The sequence below is a fragment of the Bos grunniens genome, chromosome 10 (assembly GCF_055505025.1).
Source record: "Bos grunniens cultivar Pamir isolate PY7600 chromosome 10, Bosgru_T2T1.0, whole genome shotgun sequence".
NCBI lineage: Eukaryota > Metazoa > Chordata > Mammalia > Artiodactyla > Bovidae > Bos > Bos grunniens.
Window position 1 is genome coordinate 49,492,520 of NC_141174.1, and position 25,162 is coordinate 49,517,681.

Consider the following 25,162-nt stretch of genomic DNA (forward strand, 5'->3'; position numbering starts at 1 on the left):
AGAAACAAATGAAACTGTAATAAATGAAAGGCGTTTGGCTTCCTCTCCAAATTCAGAGACATAACAAAAAAGCAATGTGGTAGATTAAAAAAAAATTTTTTTTAAGATGTATTAATGAAGCAGGTACTATTTGTGTTCCCCATCTTATAGATGAGGCATGGAAAGTTAAAACAACTTGACTCAGGTTTCCTCAGCCAATAAACAGCCATATTAGAATTCTAAGACGCGCAGCTGAGTTCTACATATCCAGCTCTTTACCGCTAACTTCATTCCATCCTCTCCTCCTTCCCCCTTGGCCGTGAAGTGCGGTTCAAAAGCTGCTCACGTGTTCCCAATACACATTAAATAAGTCAACCCATATTTATTCATTCGCTGTCTTCTGGAGCTTTATTTCCACTCATTTGTTCAGCAGTTCTTAAACATCTCCCAAATTTCCAGAAACGTGGGAAGCAAAATTTTTTGCCGGGCAGATCTAAAGAGGGGCGGGGCGGGGCAGCCAGCACGCGCGTCGCTTAAATACCAGCACCTGAGGTCTCTGAGATACGATTTTCCCATTTAATTCTCAGATTAGGCACTTCAAATCCTTTTTTAGAAGCAGGCTGGCTCTAAACTAGAATTAAATCAATATACAACCGAGTCGTTTCGGCAATGCTTACCATCTCGGCAGACGAAACTCCCCTTCTCTCTCTCGGGCGGCTACAACCTCCAGCGGCAAACCTAAACACCAGCAGGGCTCTCTGGTGTCTACGCGGTTTCCCAGCAACCGCCACCACGGAGTGCCCGCTCGAACCTTGACTACGCGCAGTGTCGCAGCTTCCCATTGGACGCAGCAGCACCCAATCAGTACTGAGCTTCTTGAGAGGCTGGCAGGGAGGGCTACTCCACAGGTTTAAAGGAGGCAGGCGGGAGTTCCAAATGTATCATGGTGCAAGACCTTTGCAGTCTGTTAGGAGCCCAAGATTCCCCTCAAGGGACGAAGTGTGGGCTTAGTGGAGTTTGGAACCAAGTTGAAATGTAGAAACTGTTAACTGAGAAATACGGCAAACTCCTATGTAAGACAATGCGGGAGATCTGGGTTCAACCCCTGGGTTGGGAAGATCCCCTGGAGGAGGGCATGGCAACCCACTCCAGTATTCTTGCCTGGAGAATCCTCATGGACATAGGAGCCTGGTGGGCTACAGTCGTTGGGGTCGCAAAGAGTCGGACACGACTGAGCAACTAAGCACCTATGTAAGACATGAGAGCAAAGGCACTTTACTGCATGTTGTACAGGGCTGATGACTGCCTATGTCCTCAGCAATGGGAGGCACAGTCACGGTGCATAATTATTGATTAATAAACACTGTGGGTGGCCCACAGAAGCTGTTGGTAAACTGAAGGAATAAAAACATGACCACATGGATTTCATTCCAGGAACCAATAAGAGAGCAGATATATAATGGCAGGATGTTGGTCATGTTTATTTTACTGGCAAGTTAGACAGTGAAGTCCGTTTTAAATGGAAGAACTTAAGAACAGGAATGGGTCCGAGAAATTAGTCAAATATATTGATTTTAAAGATGACATTTATAGAAATCTTGTCAAAACTAAAATTTAAAAAAAAATTTAAGGTAGTTAGTGTGTGAACTCGGAGAAGGTGATGGCACCCCACTCCAGTACTCTTGCCTGGAAAATCCCATGGACGGAGGAGCCTGGTGGGCTGCAGTCCATGGGGTCGCGAAGAGTCGGACACAACTGAGTGACTTCCCTTTCACTTTTCACTTTCATGCACTGGAGAAGGAAGTGGCAACCCACTCCAGTGTTCTTGCCTGGAGAATCCCAGGGACAGGGGAGCCTGGTGGGCTGCGGTCTATGGAGTCCCACAGAGTCGGACACGACTGAAGTGACTTAGCAGCAGCAGCAGCAGTGTGTGAACTTGGCTTAGTCTGTGCTATCAAATTAAAGTCCATCTTGTGTAGCAATGTCTGCTTAAATATTAATAATAAGACTTGTAGTTTAAGCTCCAAAATATAAAAACTTGGAAGTTTTCATTTCCCTCCTGACTACCACATAAAGCTTGGTAAAGTTGAAACTAATGACTTTTCTTGCATTCATCATACAGCCGAGGTCAAAGGGCAACCCACCACCCTGAAATCTGGAGAGAGGTAAATACAGAGAGTCACAGTCAAGACCTGCTTATCTGGACCAGGAGCCCCTGAAGCCATGAATTAGGAATAATTAAATTTTAATTTTTATGGATTTCTAGAGACCGAGTATGAACTAAAGTCAGTAAAACTAGTGGGGACTGTAGTATTAGAGATGTCCCCACACTTCCATAGGTTTTGCATCCAGTAATCTCAGCAGGTTCTCACAATGAAAAACCAAGAATGGGCTCCCATGGCTCAAACAGGGGCTTGAGAAGAAGAAGCATTTCACAATTTAATATTCAACCCTCTGGAAATATGTCTAGAGCCTTGTCTGCAATAAAGACCTACTTTCCAGAGGAAAAGATTTCACCAGCACCTTATTTCACCTGGGGCAAGGATATCTCTCTGCCTCCAGCCTCCTCCAGCCTTCCTGTCTCATCTAAGTGGACAAAACGGGATCTAAGAAATATTTGTGAAGGTCATAGCCCAGGGACACAGCTCTACTGAAAGATTTAATCATAAAATCATAGAATGCTTCCCCTTTCCCACATTTTATCACCACACCAACAATGCTCCCGTGTATAACAGCTGACTGCAGCTGAAGTCCTACAAAACACTCACTCTGGGAGACAGAAGATGGCAGAGCAGGAAGACGGGAAGATGGCCATCCCCCCCGACAAATACATGAAAACGCTCCCTCTGTTTAACAACGGATTTGTAGGGAATCCAAAGACAACAGGAGACAAAAACATGAGAGGGATTTGAAGCCTCTGGAACCTACAGCTACAGCAAAATTAAACACAGTCTAACTCATAGCCATATAATAAAGAAACCGCACTCCAAAGCCCTGTTTACCTCAGTCCCTGTTACCCAATATACCATGTCCAGCTTTCAATAAAAAATTAGAAGGCTAATGGCAGACTGTTAAGAGGGAAGGGAAAGTACACTCTGAAAAGTAAAGTAAGCATCAGAATTAGACTCAGCCATCACACACATTTGGGATTAAACAAGAATTTAAAATAACTACGATTAATATACTAAAGGATCTGACAGAAAAAGCAGACAACATACAAATGAAAGAGTAATTTAAGCAGAGAAATGAAAACTCTTAAGAATCCAAAGGAAAGTGTAGAAATCAAATACACTGTAATGATGAAGAATGCCTTTAATAGGATATCAGTAGAGTGGACACCACTGAAAAGAGAATCAGTGAGCTAGAACATACATCAGTAGAAACCTCCCAAACTGAAATGCAGAGATGAATAGCAAATAGATAATCTTAATAGGCTTTTAGACCTCACCTTAGACTCAAGTTGTTCTCTAACATCAGAAGAGGACTTATATGAGTGTGAGTGAATGTGTGTGTGTAGGGAGAACACTATGTTTCTGTCTTTTGGGAGTCTTATAAACTCAGTTATTACAAAATTAAAACTGTTGATAGGGTGTGTACAGTACAAAATATTTTGAAATCAGGATGCAACTACTATTTGCATTTAATCCCATTATTCTAACAACTTCAACAAGTACTCTTCAAAAATTTTTTGCTGTTCTTGTTATTTTGAACACTGGTGTTCTCCAAGCATTTAAAATAGTACTTGGCATATAGTAAGTGATAAATAAATATTTGTTAAATGAACAAATTATTGAAATTGTATTACTGTTATGCACACAGGAGAAAGCTCTACCAGCTATAACTCAATTTTATTTATATTTTCAAAGATCAAACTTTTGGTTTTATCATTTCTATTTTTTTTTTTAATTTACAAGTCCATTCTTTTCTGCTCTTACTATCATTATTTTCTTCTCTGTTTGTTTTGGGCTTAGTTTGCTCTTAATTGTATAGTTTCATAAGGTGAAAACTTAAATTTTTAAGACTATCCTTCTTGGGAATTCCCTGGAGGTCAGAGTTTTAAAGGGTTTCCCTGTGGCTGAGACAGTAAAGAATCTGCCTGCAATTCAGAAGACCTGGGTTTGATTCTTGGGTTGGAAAGATCCCCTAGAGAAGGGAATGGCTACTTGCTCCAGTATTCTTGCCTGGAGAATTCCATGGACAGAGGAGTCTGGTGGGCCACAATCCATAGGATCGCAAAGAGTTGGACATGACTAAGTGACTAAGACACACACACTGGGGTTAAAACTCAAAGTTTTCATTATAGGGGGTAAGGATTCAATCCCTGGTCAGGGAACTAAGATCCCACATGCCAAAAAATAAAGGACCATCTTCTTTTCAAATATGAATATATAACTTATAATTCCCTTTAAGCCTAACTTTAGCTGCCTCCCCCAGATTTTGATGTGTTGTGATTCTCAATTGTTCAATTAAAAATAGTCAAAGACTTCTTTGACCCATGAATTGTTTAAGAGCGTTTTGTTAACTTTCTCAACAGTTCAGATTGTCCAGATGTCTTTTTGTTATTGATTTCTGGTTTAACTCCATTATGGTCAGAGAACATACTTTGTATGACTTCAAATCTTTTTAATTGAGGTTTGTTTTATTGTTCAGAATATAGTCTGTTCTGGTGAATGTTTCATATGTTCTTGAAAAGAATACATAATCTGGTGTTTGTGGTGAGGTGTTCAACAAGGTCAAGGTGACTGAGAACGCTGTTCAAGATGACTAGGAATGCTGTTCAAGCTTTCTATATCCTCAAAACTCCTCTCAGTAATTGCTTTATCAATTGATAAATGCTTTATCAATTACTGAGAGGAGTGTTTAAGTAGCCAAGAATAACTGTGAATTTGCTTATTTCTCTTTTCAGTTCTTTTTTTTTTTTTTTTGCTACATATATTTTAAAGCTCTATTGTTAGATGTATACATCTTTAGGATTATGAGGTCCTAAAAACATTTTGACATTAACATTTTGAAATTACCCTCTTTTTCTCTGGTAATATTCTTTTTTCTGAAGTCTTTTTGATATTAATATAGGCACTCCAGTTTTTATTTAACTAATATTTATATAATGTATCTTTCTCCATGCTTTTACTTTTAATCTTTTATATTTAAATTGGATTGTCTGTAGATAGCATATAGTTGGGTGCTGCTTTTTTATTCAATCTGACAATCACCATCCTTTAATTGGTGTGTTTATACTATTTACAGTTACATATCATTATGGGTATGTATCAGAGAAGGCAATGGCACCCCATTCCAGCACTCTTGCCTGGAAAATCCCATGGACAGAGAAGCCGGGTGGGCTGCAGTCCATGGGGTCGCTAAGAGTCGGACACTACTGAGCAACTTCACTTTCCCTTTTCACTTTCCTGCATTGGAGAAGGAAATGGCAACCCACTCCAGTGTTCCTGCCTGGAGAATGCCAGGGATGGAGGAACCTGGTGGGCTGCCGTCTATGGGGTCGCACAGAGTCGGACACGACTGAAGTGACTTAGCAGCAGCCTCAGCAGCATGGGTATGTATGGATTGATATCTACAATTTTGCAAATTTTAAAATATTTGTTGCATCTGTTATATATTCATTTTTCTCTTTTTTTTTCTTTTGATCATTTTTTGTGATGCCATTTTATTTTCATTATCAGCTTATTATTTATGCCTCTAATTTTTTTAGTGATTTCTCTATGATTTACTATGAATATGTATATTTAAATACTCAGATATTGTAATTCTGCTTCACTTGTCATGTGTAAACCTTAAAACAGTTTAATTTCAATTCCTCCATCCCATCTTTTCTGCTATTATCATATATTTTACTTTTACATATCATATCCACAATATATATGTTACCACAAGTGTTAGACTGTTTGATATTTTCTCAAAGCTCTCAAATGCTCAATTTTCCCCTCCTCCAATCTTTCTTTGTGTTTCAGTTTAGGTAATTTTTATTTTTACATCTTCAAATTTACTGACTCATTCCTCGGTAGCATTAAGTCCTCTGATGAGCCTGTCAAAGGCATTCTTCGTGTTCATTACCATTCTGTTTGTATTTAGTATTTCCATTAGCTGTTAGTTTCCATCTTCTCATCTAAAAGTACTCATCTTCTCACATATATTGTCTATCTTTTCCTTTAGAGACTTTAATATATTAATTATAGTATTTAACTTTTTCTGATAGTTTCACCATCTGGGTCATGTGAATTTTGTTCTGTTGATTGCTTCATCTTAATATACTTTTTATAATTTTTTTGTACTTTTTATGCAGGTGTGTGTGTCATACTTTTTGAATGACAGACATCTTGTGTAAGAAAGCAAAGACTGAGTTAAGTCATATTTATGCCTGGTAATAAGCATGTCCATTCTCCTACCATTAATGTAGGAGGCTGAGTTTGTAGAGTCAGAAATTAAACTGGATTTGAACATTATCTTCAGTACACAGTATCTTCAAATTTCTCTCCTGTTATCTCGTGCTTATGTTGGGGGTTGGTTTTCCAGAGAGCTTCTCTCAACATTCCTGACTCACCCTTAGCTTTGGGCCTTTCCTGGGTTCCTGCATGTCAGAGGGTCTCTCCATACTCTTCTCCTCCCCCAGCAGCACATCTCTCTTCTTGGTGGCTCCTGCTTGCTAGCCAGGAAGTGGTAAGAAGGGGGTCCTCTGTTATCTTGATCCAGTCTCAGCACTTTAGACAGACCTTGGCACACTAGATCTCTGGTTTGGGGGGGTCTCATATACTGGAAAAACTTTTCTTAATGGTAAGTGTTCACTATTTTCTCTTAGCCTTTAAAGAAAGTCTGAAACCATCAACCTGAACTGTAACAGCTTATATGTCTACCCCTTCAGATTTCTTCTTCAAACTTTGGCCAAAATGGATTTCTCTGAGCTTTTTCTTGTTGGCGGGGGGTGGGGGGGGCTTGTATATCTGGATTTATTAATAAGACTATGTGATGACTGAAAGTCCACCAGCTCTCTTGCCAACAAGCTAACACATGCTCTGAATGGCATAGCAGAAACATAGAAGGAACCTTGGTTCTTTATGATCATGGAGCTACCACACCAGCCCTGGGTTGCCTAGCTCAGCACTTCATGTCTGAAAGAAAAGTAAACTCATCTGTCTAAGCTTCTGTGTCCTCTGTTCCACTGGGATTCGATTAGCTATCCAAATGTAATTCCTAACTGATACAATCACTATCTCTGGTTAATTTCATGAGTGAAAATGAAGAAAAACAAAACATTTGAAGTATTCCTTGCCTTTTTAAATTAATGTTTGATTTTAACGATTATGAGTATTTAGATTTCCTTCCTCACATTTGCCGCTCTTCCTTCTTTATCTTTTAGAAGTTACTAGCCAGTTTCCTTCCTTAATCCCTGCAATCTTGGAGTCAGGAATTTTTTATTTTTTTGATCACAATTTTTGATTCTTGTTTTTTCCTCCAACATATCTATGCAGGGACTTCCTTGGTGGTCCAATGGCTAAGAGTTTGTGCTGCCAGTGCAGAGGACCTGGGTTCAGTCCCTGGTCAGGAACTAGGTCCCACAAGCCACAACTAAGAGCATGGTGCAACTAAAAATCCCGGATGCCTCAACTAAGACCCAGTGCAGCCAAATAAAAAGATGATTGGAAAAAAAAAAAAAAAAAACTACACACGCAAAAAAAACCCCAGGATATCCATGTAGCATGCTTGTCCAGTAATTCGATAATCCCGAGTCATTAAATTGTTATCTAAAATTGGCACAAGGATTAAGTCACCAGCCATTGTGGTCACTGACCTGCAACACATCCTGAAAAGGAGTTTAGAATGCAGATAAGAAAGGAGGCACTCTGTGCTCTGGGAACAACTGGCAGAACAAGCTTTCAGATAGATATTTTCAGAAGATTTTATGAGTTCAAGCATTGATACCTGCATCTTCTCATATGCAGTAAGCAATAAAATCATTAATGGAGACATGTGCTCCACATGACTAGCAGCAACATTCATGAAACTTGCAGTAACCTTCTACATGTGTGCTTGACTGCATGTACCCCCTCCACTAAAATCACATAAAATACTGAACTTCTCCCTACCTCTTCAGAGCAATTCCGCAGAGCTATCTGGGATGCTGTCTCCCAGAGTATAGCCCTTATCTTGCCCCAAATAAAACTGAAATCACAACTCTTACATGGTGCATATTTTCAGTCAACATCATTTGCAAATTGGATAAAATGTCTTCTGTATTTTCAAGTACTTCATGGATAAAAATGTTGAGTAAGACTGGGAGAACACAGAGCCCTGACATGCACTACAAGAGTCTCTCTCCAGGTGGAACTAGATCAGCAAACTTTGAGTAAGGTCATTCAACTATTTACCAAAGCTCAAATTTTACTAATATACTACCAATATTTGCAGACCCTTCTATAGGAATATACTGAGGGAATTCTCCAAAAACACTTCTCTAAAGTCTAGATACATTATGATTTCTTCATTTCCTTAACTACCTAACACAATCTAATTGATTGCTTGGCATCCAAATGACAAATTCTTTGGTTGTATGGATAGACTCAAGTCAACATTATATATCTTAAATGTTCACAGGTCAATAAATATAGATTTTTTGAAACATTAAAAGAGTACAAACCTGATCGTTAAATATTTAGTTACTTGATGAAGGTAAGCTCTGTCATGACAATGGACTTCTAAATCACAATAGTGGTTTAGTTTTTGCAAGGAAATATTTGTAGCTTTGGAGAAGGAAATGGCAACCCACTCCAGTATTCTTGCCTAGGAAATCCCTTGGACAGAGGAGCCTGGTGGGTTACAGTCCACAGGGTTGCAATGTCAGATGTGACTCAGCGACTGAACAACAAAATTTGTAACTTTAAGACTACTCATTAATCAAATACACAAAGTATTTCATTCATCAATACATAGATTATCTGTTTCATCAGGCAGTTAAATATATCAATACTATTTGCTTCTTAAAATAAGCAATTAATATTTCAGAACACCACACATAGCAATAGTTTAAATGCAATACTCATTGTCTAACTGAACCCTGAACATAGCATAGCTTAATAAACAAACATTGAAAGATTAACATTACATTTAGAATGTAGCAGTCTGAATGTTAGGATGATCAGAAGGATGCTTCAAATGGGGAATCTATTGAGGGGGAAGCACTACATTTAGTTAGTACAAATAAACTAAGGAGAAACCATGTAGGTTATCAAAAATTATGAGAGAAAAAAAAAAAGGATTTGTAAATTGGTTGCTATGCTTTTATCCACAATAGTGAGGGGAACAACAACAAAAGTCAACAGCATTCTGACCAAGTAGAAATCAAGTTCTCAGTCATACAGTCCTTACACTGCAATCCTGGTTGCCCTAGCAAAGGGACCTCCATCTTTAGGTAAGATGGAGGAAGGAAATTCTGTTCAAAAAGGTATATACAACTGACCGTTGAACAACATGGGTTTGAACTGCAAAGGTCCACTTTACAGGCTTTTTTTTTTTTTTTTTCAATAAATACATACAGTACTGCAGTACCACAGGATTGCTGGTTGGTTGAATCTGCAGGTGCAAAACCATGGATACTAAGGAGTGTATATGGGACTTGAACATCTGTGGATTTTGGTATCCAGGATAAGTCCTAGAACAATTCCTTGAAGATACTCCAAAACCACTGTATGTGGCAAAGACAGGCCATGAGAAAAAAATACAAAGTACAAATAAAAAGCTTCAGTTGAGCCTTGAAAGAGTTTCTGGGAGCTGCAAACCTTTTGCTCCCCTCTCTCCTTGGGTCAATGATCACATGACTGCATATCAACATTACCTCCACTGCTCTACCCATTGGCAATACTGTCTGAGAGGAACAGAGAGAAGGTTGCCCTTTAGGTATTGTGTATAAATTGAACTGAGATGAAGCCATGACACCACCCTTATGCCAGAAAGTGAAGAACTAAAGAGCATCTTGATGACAGTGAAAGAGGAGAGTGAAAAAGCTGGCTTAAAACTCAACATTCAGAAAACTAAGATCATGGCACCCAGTCCCATCGCTTCATGGCAAATAGATGGGGAAACAGTGGAAATAGTGACAGACTTTATTTTGGGGGGCTCCAAAATCACTGCAGATGGTGACTGCAGCCATGAAATTAAAAGATGCTTACTCCTTGGAAGGAAAGTTAGGACCAACCTAGACAGCATATTAAAAAGCGGAGACATTACTTTGCCAACAAAGGTCTGTCTAGTCAAAGCTATGGTTTTTCCAGTAGTCATGTATGGATGTGAGAATTGGACTATAAAGAAAGCTGAGTGCCAAAGAATGGATGCTTTTGAACTGTGGTGTGGGAGAAGACTCTTGAGAGTCCCTTGGACAGCAAGGAGATCCAATCAGTCCATCCTAAAGAAAATCAGTCCCGAATATTCATTGGAAGGACTGATGCTGAAGCTGAAACTCCAATACTTTGGCCACCTGACGTGAAGAACTGACTCATTTGAAAAGACCTTGATGCTGGGAAAGATTGAAGGTGGGAGGAGAAGGGGACAACAGAGGATGAGATAGTTGGATGGCATCACTGACTCAATGGACATGAGTTTAAGTAAACTCCAGGAGTTGGTCATGGACAGGGAGGCCCGGCGTGCTGCAGTCCATGGGGTCGCAAAGAGTTAGACATGACTGAGCAACTGAACTGAACCGAAGCCTGCTGCAGATTTCTTAGCTTAATCTTCCCCTCAAAGTGTTAGGATCTTTATAGAGAGAGTAAGAGATGAGGACAAGTTTAGGATATAACAGATTCAGTAGTTCCTAACAGCAAAATGTCATGCAGCAAGTATTTTAGCAAACATGTATGCATTTGTTTCTCTAAGGACTTTTGATTGTAAGGCAATTTTAGTTACAGCTCTTTGTGCCCAGTCCACACATGAGTATTGTAGAAAGATTCTACAATAATTTATGCAATTATTAAGGGGGTTGGCAGAGATTTTGGCCAGACTGTTCTTCTAAAGCAAAGACAAATTTAATCAATTGCAACAATTAGCTGGTTTTACCTGAATTACCCTAAAATTAACAAATAATAGACTTTGTTTTTTTAGGGCAGTTTCAGGTTTCCACGAGAACTGACAGAATACAGAATGTTCCCATATGTCCCCTCTCCCCTCCCACCTCCACAATTTTCACTATCATTAGTGCCATACATTAGTTACAGTTGATGAACCAATATTAATACACTATTCACTATAGACCATAGCTTACATTAGAGTTCACGCTTTGTCTTCTGCAAGTCTATATGGGTTTTGACAATTGCATTATGTCATGTATCCACCATTATGGTGTCACACAGAATAGTTTTACTGCTCTAAAAGGTTCTGTGGTCACCTATTCATCTCTCCCTCCTTCTACTCAACACCCTGGAAACCACTAATCTTCCTACTATATCTATAGTTTGCCTTTTCCAGAATGTCATATTGGAATGACACTGGAATCATACAGTATGTATGACTGGAATCATATAGTTGGAATCATACAGTATGTAGCCTTTATAGACTGATTTCTTTCACTCAGCAGTATGCATTTAAGGTTCCTCAATATCTTTTATGGTTGGATAGCACACTTATTTTTATCACTGAATACCATTTCATTGTATGACTTAAAAAAAACAACTATCACATTTAAAGATGTGTCATGATAAACTATTACTATCATAAATGATATTTCATTGTTAAGGAAGGATTTATGCTCTCCCAGAATTAAGGAGAAATCTTCTGGTTCATTTCCCTTTGGGATACAGCTTTTCACTTACAGGTCTAGACTAATGGTCTAGATATCAGATGGAAAAGAGCTTTCCCTAATAATAAATGATGGATTATGCTGATTAATGTTCCCCAATAGTTACAGCATAGCAAGGTTGAACATATCAAAGTTGCTGATCGGAAATCAGGCATGTTAATAGGTATACACTGTAAGTTCCAACTATACTGTAGAAATTATTTACAAAATCGTATTGCTTTATAAAATGAAGCAATTAGAACAAAACAATTTTTCTTTTGTTCAGAAAAAATGCCCAAATCTAATCTAATTTGCTGCAGCTGGACACCACCTGCAGATGACTGTTTAAGTACTCTGAACATTACACACTTATCTTTTAAATATTGATAATGCCATTTTTCATTTCCTCGACATGAAATCCCACAGGGAATAATTATGCTAATAAACCTTAATGATTCTTGCAAATAAATGATCAAACCAAATTGCTACTGTTGATTTATATTAATGGATGCCTTTAGGACGAGATTTGCCAGTACGGTGCTGCCTCTTGAATCTCAATTCATCTCATTTAGCTAAAGAGTGTACATAGTTTGTTAAATAGATGAAGTGTTTAAAATATAATGTGTTTGTGCAGTTTTTGCTCTTCATAATGTTCAAGCATTACCATCTTGCCTTGTGGCAAATCTACATTTAATGGTTTCATTGTATGTAACTTCCTTTTGTACTTTTTCTCTCCTTTATATGCAGTTAGGAAATGACTACTTTCTGGTTGCTTCAGAATAGGCCAGCTTCCATATGTTGAACCTGATTGTTTCATTGAGACAATGAAATCTATTTCTGGGTATTTTAGCCACCATAACCTGGGACTCACATTGACCATGTGATGATGGGATAAAGTGCCAAATCATTTTTGGTGGGGGAAGGGCACTATTAAATGGCTTATTTGTTGCCTCATTTAAACCTAGAGGAGTGGGTCTCTTCCTCTCCTGCTCTCCCACTTTTACTCCTGCTCAGGTACCCTCACCAAGTGTACAGGGGCCAGGAAGGTGCTGACTTGGTGAATTCTCAAGCAAAACTGGAAAATAACTGCAGAATTGTTATACACTCATTTCCAGGGCTGGGGAACACTACAAAGAAAGAAGGCTTATTCTTTGTGGATGTGAACACAGTTTACCTGAGTAATTTTGTAAAAAGTCACTCTCACTTAAAATATCATATAATTGGAAAAATATCACCTTCACTCAGACAATTGCCTCAACTGTCCTTTTTTATGCACTTGTAATATCAAATTCTAAGCATAGGAGAAAAGCAAAGTGGAGCCAAATAGGTATAGGCACAGAATTGAATGAAAGTGATGTAAATTAGTAGTAAAAGAAGGGACAGGAATATATTAAAAATCACGTATACATAAACAGAATATAAAACTTGTGATACTAAGTAACAGTTACCTAGGAATTTGTCCTGTGCTGCACAGAGGCTATAATTTTGTTAGTGGTAAAGGAAAGATGACCACACTTAACTCACTGTGAACGGCAGAGGCATTCCCTTCTAAATTATAAAGCTCTTAATGATTTTTTAAAATATATGTATCACTAATACATATGTACATAAATTACCTTTATAAAGGTATTTTTTTCATGCCTTAACTTTAAAAAAAGTGAGAAATTTTGATCAAATTTGGTACATTTATGGCAATTTTTTCTAATTAAAAATTAGTAAGATCCAAAATCATAAACCACTAAATGCATCACTAAATTCACTGTTGTTGATGGTGGTATTTAGTTGCTAAGTCATGTCTGACTCTTTTGCAGTCCTATGGACTGTAGCCTGCCAGGCTCCTCTGTCCATGGGATTTTCCAGGCAAGAATACAGGAGTGAGTTGCTATTTCCTTCTGCAGGAAATCTTCCCTACTCAGGGATCAAACCCCATCTCCCGCATTGGCAGATGGATTCTTTACCACTGAGCCACCAGGGATACCCCAAATTCACTGTAAAATTTTCTAAATTTGGCAAAAAATCAGGGGTGGTTGAAATATAAAGGAATGATTTAAGTACATAATAGCACATCAGCTATGTAGCTAGAGAAAGGTAGGTGTGTCCAGAGCACTGGAGAGCAGGCCAGGGAGAGGTGGTTCGTGGGAAGCACCCTCACAGGAAAGGAGAATGACTGGACACTTGAAACCCAAGGAGTAATTCTAAGGTCCTGGGAGAAGAAGAGGGACTCAACCACCCTCCAGGGGAATGGCAGATGAAGAAGGGAGCTACCTGCTGAGGTAGTCAAAGGGCCCAAGCTGGCTGTGAGCCCTTGGAGCCAGGCAGAGAAGTATAAGTACAAGGATATTTCCATAGTTCTGCCTTCAGACCCAGCCCGGCTTCTCCATTCCCAGAGGTGAGAGAGGAGCAGGGAGTGTGAGAGGGAAAGAGAAAGAGAGAAGCTGTATCAATCAAGTGATACAGCTAACAGAAAAGAAGGGGCCAGAAATTCTGTAACAACCCTGTGCTTGTGCTCAGTCACGTCAATCATGTCTGGCTCTTTTGTGACGCTATGGACTGCAGTCTGCCAGGCTCCTCTGCCCATTAGATTTTCCTGGCAAGAATACTGGAGTGGGTTGCCATCCTCCTCCAGAGGATTTTCCAACCCAGGGATCGAACCTGCGTTGCCTGTGTCTCTGGCATTGCAGGTGGATTCTTTATTACTGGGCCACCTTAAGGTAATAGATGGCAACATGTATAAGGAAATGCAGTGGAAAACAGTCAATATCAGAAGTATTATCCTGCTACCTTATCATCTATTGACCATCTACTATATGCCAGTCACTTCGTATATAATTGTCTATAATCATCAGAACAACCCAGTTCATTTTACCAAAAAAAGGTTCAAAAGAAACAACTTGCCAAGTTCACAAAAAGGGCCCGTACTGGGACAGAGTTTTTGTACCCAGTCTGTCTCCCCAGCTTATGCTCTTTTCATGAGCTCAGTATTTTTCAAACTGTGGATCACAAATAGTATTTAAATAAAAATAGAATAGCATAGAAAATATTCGAGTGCATCAAATCTAGTACTGTTGTTTTGTTTTGTGAAACGTTTTAGTTATTGAAAGAAAGAATGGATGTATATAAACTGGATCATAACCTAAAATGTGTTTCTTATTTAATGGGTCAAGGTCAAAGAAGTTTAAAAACGGAATTAGATCACATTGCCTCTCTTTTCTAATCTTAGGGAGATTCTCTTCACTTCTGAATTACAGCAAGTTTTGCATTTTATGGAATGTTTTCCACAAACTATACCAATCCTTTCAATGATTATGAATTATGTATCAGTGATCCTCATTTATTCTTTCCTATGCGAACCTAGCCTTCAGTTTTGCATTATAACTTATTACTATAATAAAACACACGTGTTAGCAATACATCATAAATTATATACTTTTAATTTACACACAATAAAATATGTAATATACTAGTGGTATACACATTATACAATTTATATTCTACACAGTATTTATGGAACAAGAATAGTAACTACTGAGTACCCAGTACTGGTTGATCTGTGTTCACATAAGGAATAACAATTATGTTTTTTTTCAGAGGCAGAGCCTTCCCCACTTTGGAAATATGGAGAGTGCTAGGGGAAACTCATAGGCATAAAGGCTGTGTCTGTAGAGAAAGGAAACAATGGTTTCAGTCCTAATTTTAGAAGCAGTCGGTGCCAAGGAATCCAATTCTAGATAAACAGATACATTTATGGGAATCCAGGCACCAGATCCTTTCATCTAACCTTTCTTCTTAGAGACTGCTGGTAAGCTTGAATTTGTCTGGTCTTCCGTGCAGTGTTTCTTGCCCACATACCAACTTGGGGTTCAACACATAAACGGGAAAACCTTTATTATCATAGGTTTCAGTGTATAAGGTACTAACGGGAGACAGAACAACTGGAAAACCAAGGTGACTCTGGCCTACGAGGAAATACCAGTCATAAAAGCAGCCAGAAAAGGAAGAATAAGAGTAGATAGAGCCAGAGTGAAAGAACATATTGCCTTGTGTTCTGTGATTGCTCGATGTTTCATTGGATCTCTAGTTATTTCTATATTAATTCATCCATGGCCACAATTATCTGCTGTACAGCTCTTCATAATACAATCCTGTTCCTTAGGGTTTTCCTTTCCTTGTACGTATACCTAAGAAATAGCAAAATTACAACCCTCTAAGGCTAATCCAGCCCCTGAGTTCTTCAAAATCCATTATAGTTCCTGGCATCTGATGACCTGAACCAAGCTAATATATTTTATTGAATCTGTGACACATCAATGGTAGGATGCACTGTTATTTTATTCATCAGTAAAGAAGAAAAAGCTCTTCCAGTTAAATTGGCACATTGTCAATTTTAAGAGCTATCCCAATTTTAGAAAGGTTAAAATGAAAAAAGAAAGTATATGTTAGCATCTGTGAAACATGGATTTTTGTTTCCCACAAAGGAGCAGAGTTAACGAATTGTAATAAAGGGAACTACAACAACCAAAGAGAAACCATTACTATGAAACCCTCACCAGCAGAGTAGAATCCTAATTCTTTTTCAAGTTATTTTTTATCCCTCTGTGGCATCAACCAGGGCAATAACTACACTCTGCATCAACTGGGGTCTTCTGAGATGCAGATGGCAAGACAGAATTGGTTGGTCAAGACATTTATTTTGGGAAGGGTCTATAAAGGATGAAGGAGGAAGGGAAGTAGAGGGAAGCAGCGAGAGGCTTCAGAACTGTTACAGGTCTGACACCTGTAAAAGGAGAGAATAAGCAAGACTGGAGGAGCCTCAAACTGTAGCACAACTGAGAGTCTCTGCCAGTCCCCAAGCAAAGACTTTACATCAGAGGTTTCCCATGCTGGGTTCAAAATACTCAGGCATTGTCTGGGAGCAGCTTCAGGAGAGCATTGTCATACTGAGTCCTGCCACAGTGACAACGGCATGCCACCATGCTTCCCACATTTCAGTAGCTGTCCCATCTGCTGATCTTCTTACAGGTTATCTTTCTTGTCACTGCTACCCTATTCATGTAGTGTGTATGGGCTAAGTCACTTCAGTCGTGTCTGACTCTTTGTGAACCTATGGGATGTAGCCCTCCAGGCTCCAAAAATACTCTACACACCAGCTTTCTCTACTTACATCTTACAATCAGGCCCATAGTATCCTTGGGGAATGGCATGGCCTGCAAGTTACCGTCAGGACTAGGTGTCATTCACCCTATCAAATGGAGACCCTTGTCTTTCCACAAGTCCACAAAAGGGCTGTCCTTGGTTTCCAGGGTTCCCCTGTTCAGTGTGCAGACTGGGACACCGTCTGCCCCTCCCCACACCCCTTTGCTGCATAAGTATTATGAAACAGGCTTTAAATCTTAAAAACTGAGGCTTAGAAACTCTTTTAAGGAGATATTTATGAGATGAACTATCAGAAGAAAACCGTGTTCACACAATATTTTGGACTTCTCTGCAGTCCAGTGGTTAAGACTCTGTGCTTCTAATGCAAGGGGCACAAGTTCGATCCCTGGTTGGGGAACTAAAATCTTGCAAGCTTCATGGCATGGCCAAAAAAATGCCAAATCAAATAGTATTTCATGATCACTTGCAAAGAAACTCATAAAAGCAACTATAAACTCACGAAAGCAACTGAACTTATTTACAGGATGCAGTGGCAAAGACAAATCTTTGACCTTGAACAAGTCATTTAACCTCCCTGATGTGTGTTTCCTCATCTATAAAACAAAGAGAGTGGGGTAGATGATCCTTGAGGCCTCTTCTAGCTCTAACAGTATATGAAATAAAAGTCAACTTAGAGATTAATTGAGTTTCTCAGCCTCAAGCAATTAATTACACTGTTGCTGCCCTTTAACAGACCCATCACAGAAGAAAATTACTCAACTGACAGATTTTAATCTTCACCAACTCATGTTGACTTTAAGTCCAGCACTATTTTTTAAGATTTACAAATTAATGCTTTCACAACAGGTTCAACAGCATTCTGGGCAAGGAATTTGACCTGACAGACATATCATAACACTAAGGCCATTCTTTTCCATTAAAAAAAGTCCTTGTGCTGACATTTTTCTGCATTAAGAATCTCATCAGACACTCTACCAGAGTTTTATAAATTGATAGTGGTTTTGTGAAACTCTTAACCGATTTCTGAAGTGCTCAAGGACATCTGATCAGGGATTTTATTTCTGCCCACACCTACTTCAGCTAATTCCATGTGTTTCTTTTTCTTTTTTGGCTTCTGTGTTTCTTTACATAGCCTTTACCTTGGGTCAACACTGAATTATTAGTAGAAAAGATGTTGGTTAATTTTCTAGCAAAAAAAAAATTTTTTTTTGATCTCCAGTTAATGTTATCCCCTTTTGACATCTTTTTATTTAGACAATGCTATATTTTCCTATTTTCCTTTAAATATTAGTTAGTAACTAATTTAGATTTTAAAAATTAAATCCCATAACATTTAATTTATAGAACTTTGACTTCTGATATCTAGTTTCTACTTTTATATCACTGCTACTTGCAATGGTAATAATCCTGACATACAGAAAAGTATGGAGAATAATATGACACCCAAGTTTTCATAACTCAACATAAGAAAAACTATGGAAGGTGTTTTGTGTACTTGCATCCTTCTTCCTTCTTGAGATAACACTGCATTTAATAGCATTTACCATTCTCATGTAGGTCTTACACTCCTAATACCAGGAATCTACCTCTAAAAAATATGTAATATTATTTTGCATACTTTAATGATAAAACAGCCATACTTCTGCACATTGCTTTTAGTTCCACATCATGTTTGTGAGATTACTCCACGGTAGGACATGTACATCTACTTTGTTTTCTCCAAGCTATGGCTTATATTTTTACTTGCTCTAAAATCCTTTTTAATGCCAGAAATTTTAAATCTACTACAGTCAAATTTATCAATTATTTCCTATATTTCTTATGGGGGGGTGGGGGGTTGCCTTATTTAAGCAATCCTTTAATGATGTAAGTTCATAAAACTTTTCATAAACCATCTATAATTCAGCTAGGATTTACATCTCTTTTTATGTTACATAAGTACACAATTTTATTATTCTTTTGTCCATATGGATAATCATTGTCTCAGCATCACAATCTTTACCTAATAATTTACAATGCACCAATTTCATGGTTTTAATTACTGTATGTTTCTAATAATACTTTAATGTAAAATTATATAGAATTATAATAATACTTTACCAGATTTGCTGTTTTTAAAACTTTCTTGGCTATTATTTGTCCTCAATTTGTATATATAAATTTAGATTTCCTTTCCAAGTTTCATGAAAAAATAAAACTATTTGGAATTTGACTGGAATTCCATATAATCTATGGATCAATTTGGAGAAAACCCAACATCTCTATGAGAGTATGCCTTGCCATCCTAGTACATGGTACATCTTTATAATGTCTTTTAAGAAATCTTTTATTAAGTTTTGTAATTTTCTTTATAAAGATTTCATGCCTCTTTTTGTTAGGTTTGTTCCTCATTACTTTGTTGCTGCCACAAATAATATCTATATCATTTAAGGTTCAAGTAGGAAACAGTGCCCTCATTTGGGTAATTTACAAAGATACAAGCAGGGTTAAGGGAAGCCAGAAATTATTCAGTATCAAGGGGAACTGTTACCACTTCTAAACCTACAGGCAAGAGGAGGAGGCAATTTTCTAGAACCCAGAGCCAAAAACTGCTCCACGGACAGAGCTCCTGATGGGAGCTGGCATCTCTGGTCAAGGTATACAGTCAGCCAGGAACAATATCACAGGGAGAAGAGGTGAGGCAATATAAAACCCATCTTCTTTACCCTTCCTTGATCTCCCACTGGTTAATGAGAAGCCTCTCATCACAAGTCAATAAGTCATTACCAACCATGGATAAGAGTGAATAGTAAATCTGGAGGCAGAGACAGACATCCATCCCTGTATCTTTTACAAAATGTTCTGCTTATTGCTGTTGTATAGGAATGCAAAACATTTCTGCATATTGACTTTATATCCACTAGTCTTGCTGAATCCACTTGTAATTCTTATCATTTATCTGTGGATCCCCTTAAGTTTTCATATTTATGTTTTTCCTTTCCTTAAACCATTAAAATTTTTTCTATCCTTATTGAACTGACCCGAACCTACAATCAAATATCAACTAGAAGAACTACCAGTGGCAACCTTAACTTACAGGCTTGACATCTTATCTCTAAGTATGATGTTGGCACAATATTTTGTTTGTTGCTTTATTATCACAAAAGCATTATATGTATATTGTTAGAACATAAGGATATAGATAACTAAATATAAGAACACAACACTATATTTCTTCACCCAGAGATTATGACTATTAACACCTTGGTGAATCACCCACATATATAAAGATTTTAACAGAGACTGTACTGCATATTCTGTAACGTAAAAGTTGCATATTGAAAACTGGTTTTCACACTGTAGGTGTTTTATTTTGTTTGTGAAGAGTTTTAGTCTTGAATGAGAATGCAGTTTTATTAATTGGATCCTTCCATCATCATATACAAAACTTAATCCAAAATGAACCTAAGACCTAAACCTAAGAGCTAAAACTGTAAAATTCATAGAAGAAAACATAGGGTAAAAGGTTTATGACAGCAGATTTGGCAATTTTTTCTTGGACATGACGTCAAAAGCCCAGGTAACCAAAGAAAAAATAGATAAACTGACTACATCAAAATAAAAATCTGTGCATCAAAAGACACTATCAACAGAGTGAAAAGGCAATACAGAGAATAGGAGAAAATATTTACAAATCATCTATCTGATAAGGGGTCAATATCCAGAATATATAGAGAACTCTTGCAATTCAACAACCATAACACAACCCAACCAATTTTTTAAATGGGCAAATAATTTGAATAGATACTTCTCCAAGGAGATACAAATGGCCAACAAGTACAGGAAAAGACCCTCAGCATTACTAACCATTAGGGAAACGCAAATCAAAACCACAGTGTGATACGCCCTCACATCCACTAGGGTAACTACTATTTAAAAAAACAAAATAGGAAAACAACCATTGTTGGCGAGGATGTGGCAAGTCAGAGCTCATGTTGGTGGGAATATAAATGGTGTAGCTGCTATGAAAAACAGTTTGATTCTTTATTAAAACATTAAAATAGAATTACCATACAATCCAGCAATCCTACTTCTGGGCATATACCCAAAATGATTGAAAGCAAGTCTTGAAGAAATTTGTACACCCAAATTCATAGCAGCATTATTCAAAAAAGTCAAAAGGTGAAAGCAACCCAACTGACCATGGATGCATGAATGAGTAAACAAAATGTGATATGTACACTCAAGGGCATATTCAGTTTAGTTCAGTCGCTCAGTCGTGTCCGACTCTTTGCGTCCCCTTGAATTGCAACACGCCAGGCCCCCTGTCCATCACCAACTCCCGGAGTTCACCCAAACCCATGTGCATCGCGTCAGTGATGTCATCCAGGCATCTCATCCTCTGTTGGCCCCTTCTCCTCCTGCCCCCAGTCCCTCCCAGCATCAGGGTCTTTTCCAATGAGTCAACTCTTCACATGAAGTAGCCAAAGTATTGGAATTTTTAGCCTCAGCATCAGTCCTTCCAATGAACACCTAGGATTGGTCTCCTTTACAATGGACTGATTGGATCTCCTTACAGTCCAAGGGACTCGAAAGAGTCTCTCCAACACCACAGTTCAAAAGCATCAATTCTTCAGTGCTCAGCTTTCTTCACAGTCCAACTCTCACACCCATACATAACCACTGGAAAAACCATAGCCTTGACTAGACAGATCTTTGTTGGCAAAGTAATGTCTCTGCTTTTCAATATGCTATCTAGGTTGGTCATAACTTTCCTTCCAAGGAGTAAGCATCTTTTAATTTCATGGCTGCAATCACCATCTGCGGTGATTTTGAAGCCCCCCAAAATAAAGTCTGACACTGTTTCCACTGTTTCCCCATCTATTTCCCATGAAGTGATAGGACCAGATGCCATGATCTTAGTTTTCTGAATGTTGAGCTTTAAGCCAACTTTTTCACTCTCCTCTTTCACCTTCATCAAGAGGCTTTTTAGTTCCTCTTCACTTTCTGCCATAGGGTGGTGTTATCTGCTTATCTGAGGTTATTGATATTTCTCCCAGCAATCTTGATTCCAGCTTGTGCTTTCTCCAGCCCAGCGTTTCTCATGATGTACTCTGCATATAAGTTAAATAAGGAGGGTGACAATATACAGCCTTGACATACTCCTTTTCCTATTTGGAACCAGTCTGTTGTTCCATGTCCGGTTCTAACTGTTGCTTCCTGACCTGCATATAGGTTTCTCAAGAGGCAAGTAAGGTGGTTTGGTATTCCCATCTCTTTAAGAATTTTCCACAGTTTATTGTGATCCACACAGTCAAAGGCTTTGGCATAGTCAATAAACCAGAAATAGATGCTTTTCTGGAACTCTCTTGCTTTTTCCATGATCCAGCAGATGTTGGCAATTTGATCTCTGGTTCCTCTGCCTTTTCTAAAACCAGCTTGAACATCTGGAAATTCACGGTTCACGTATTGCTGAAGCCTGGCTTGGAGAATTTTGAGCATTTCTTTACTAGCGTGTGAGATGAATGCAATTGTGCGGTAGTTTGAGCATTCTTTGGCATTGCCTCTCTTTGGGACTGGAATGAAAACTGATCTTTTCCAGTCCTGTGGCCACTGCTGAGTTTTCCAAATTTGTTGGCATATTGAGTGCAGCACTTTCACAGCATCATCTTTCAGGATTTGAAATAGCTCCACTGGAATTCCATCACCTCCACTAGCTTTGTTTGTAGTGATGCTTTCTAAGGCCCATTTGACTTCACATTCCAGGATGTCTGGCTCTAGGTGAGTGATCACACCATCATGATTATCTGGGTCGTGAAGATGTTTTCTGTACAGTTCTTCTGTGTATTCTTGCCACCTCTTCTTAATATCTTATGCTTCTGTTAGGTCCATACCATTTCTGTCTTTTATCGAGCCCATCTTTGCATGAAATCTCAAAAACCACAGAATGATCTCTGTTCGTTTCCAAGGTAAACCATTCAATATCACGGTGATCCAAGCCTATGCCCCAACCAGTAACGCTGAAGAAGCTGAAGTTGAATGGTTCTATGAAGACCTATAAGACCTTTTAGAACTAACACCTAAGAAAGATGTCCTTTTCATTAGAGGGGACTGGAATGCAAAAGTAGAAAATCAAGAAACACCTGGAGTAATGGGCAAATTTGGCCTTGGAGTACAGAATGAAGCAGGGCAAAGGCTAATAGAGTTTTGCCAAGAGAGCCCACTGGTCATAGCAAACACGCTCTTCCAATAACACAAGAGAAGACTCTACACATGGACATCACCAGATGGTCAACACCGAAATCATATTGATTATATTCTTTGCAGCCAAAGATGGAGAAACTCTATACAGTCAGCAAAAACAAGACCGGGAGCTGACTGTGGCTCAGATCATGAACTCCTTATTGGCAAATTCAGACTTACATTGAAGAAAGTAAGGAAAACCACTAGACCATTCAGGTATGACCTAAATCAAGGGCATGTTATCCACCCTTAAAAAAGAAATGAAACTCTGACACATGCTACAACATGGATGAATCTTCAAGACATTGTCCTAAGTGAAATAAGCCCGGCACAAAAAGACAAATACGATCTGATTTCACTTGTGTATGATACCTAGAAGAGTGACAGTCATAAAGCCAGGGTTAGGATATGGGAGGGGTGCCAGGGCATGGGGCAGGAGACAAGAGTGGGTAGTTACTGTTTACTTGGCACAGACTTTCGGTTTCACAAGAAGAAGAGTTTGGGAAATGGATGATGCAATGGTTATACAATGATGTGAATACACTTAATGCCAATGAACTGTACACTAAAAATGTTTAAAATATGTTGCATTTATTTCACTACCAAAAAATGTGCAGGTGAATGAATTACACCCTCCAGATGGTCTGATTCAGGAAATTATGGGTAGAGCCCCTCACATCCCTCTCACAGTCTTCACAGAGAAGCCAAAATAAATTGAGATTTCCTTAGGTGAAAGGAAGTAGGATGGAGACTTCCCTGGTGATCCAGTGGCTAGGATTTCAAGCTCCCAGTGTCTGGGGTCCAGGTCTAATTCCTCGTCAGGGGACTAGATCCCACATACTGCAACTAAAGATCATGTGCCACAGTGAAGATCAAAGATCCTGCATGCCACAACTCAGACCTGGCACAGCCAAATAAATAAAAATAAACATTAAAGATAGAGAAGGAAGTGAGATGGAAGAAGCAATAGTGGAATGAAATAGAAATTAAAAACCAAAGCTTGATTACTTTCAATTCTACTGAATGCTAATCTTTCCAGATGCCTTCAGAGAAACCTTGACTTTATATTTTAGAAATTATTCTCACCTGTAGTGGGCAAGATACCAAACCCTTTACCAACGTAGTTATAATTTCAGAGAGATGCAATGGTTTTTATTTTAACTTCCCTCCTCTAACTATTCCATTTTTCCTTTTTCTGATTATTGCAGCTTGATTTTCTTGTGTTTCATTTTAAATAAATAAAGCTTAACTCCTCAAACCTTTCTTAAAGCCTGATGTCTAGAAAACAGACTGTATCATTCATTCAGTCTGAGTTTATACCTGTAACTAACTTTCTTCTAATAAGAGAAACTACGTTACTAGTCATCAGCTTGCCCTTAGAATTACTGTCCTCCCTACTGACTACAGCAATCTTCAGTATCACTTAACAAATGTGTCAAGTGGATGCTTGTCAGAGATAATGGAAATTTTACCAAAATACCATGGAGATGTGGCTTTTAAGGAAACAAAGAGTTGAGTTCACTCAGACTCATGAATGTAAAGTATAAAAATAATGCACATTTTCAATAGTTTTTTGAAAGACATTTGCCTATTAATCTTTTTAATTCCCTTTTTATCCCTACTCAGAACATCCACCCAGTATATAATTGGTTCATAGTAGGCATACAGTAAATACTTGTTGATAATCAAACATGGGGCATGTTCAACCGGAAAAAAACTATATGGTATTTAAGAGACACTTTTCTCACACATGAAAATCAATAGGTCTTCTAACATAGAAGTTAAACATTAAACTTAAAATACTTAGATCATGGTATAAGAATGCTACAATTGTTTTAGATTTCACAGAGACCCATTCTTCCTGCCCAGTTATTAATACCTTAGATGGGCAGAGCCTAAGTTGGCCTAGGTTGGCTATCAGATCAAAATTTGAAATTGTGTTAAAGTTTTTTTAATGCTTTCTTTGAGAAAAATGGTTTGCTGAGTTTGCTGAGTCCACATCTTGTTCTGCTCAGCTAGAGAAGGCATTTT

At 38.3% G+C, this 25,162-nt stretch overlaps 1 protein-coding gene across 9 annotated transcripts in view; it reads right to left on the reverse strand.

Annotated features, from left to right (window-relative positions):
* The window catches only part of MNS1 (meiosis specific nuclear structural 1), a 132,683-nt gene that overhangs the window by 84,231 nt on the left and 23,290 nt on the right, over positions 1-25,162 (reverse strand). For 2 of the 9 annotated variants that reach the window (XM_086321110.1, XM_086321117.1), the window contains exon 1: positions 657-2,113. The exons of 5 other annotated variants lie outside the window; for them this stretch is intronic. In XM_086321110.1, the coding sequence (XP_086177236.1) occupies positions 657-821 (165 nt within the window). In that variant the 5' untranslated portion in view covers positions 822-2,113. Of the gene's footprint in view, positions 1-258; positions 503-656; positions 2,114-25,162 lie in introns of those variants that run through there. 2 more of the 9 variants (XM_086321118.1, XM_086321111.1) reach the window with 2 other exon arrangements.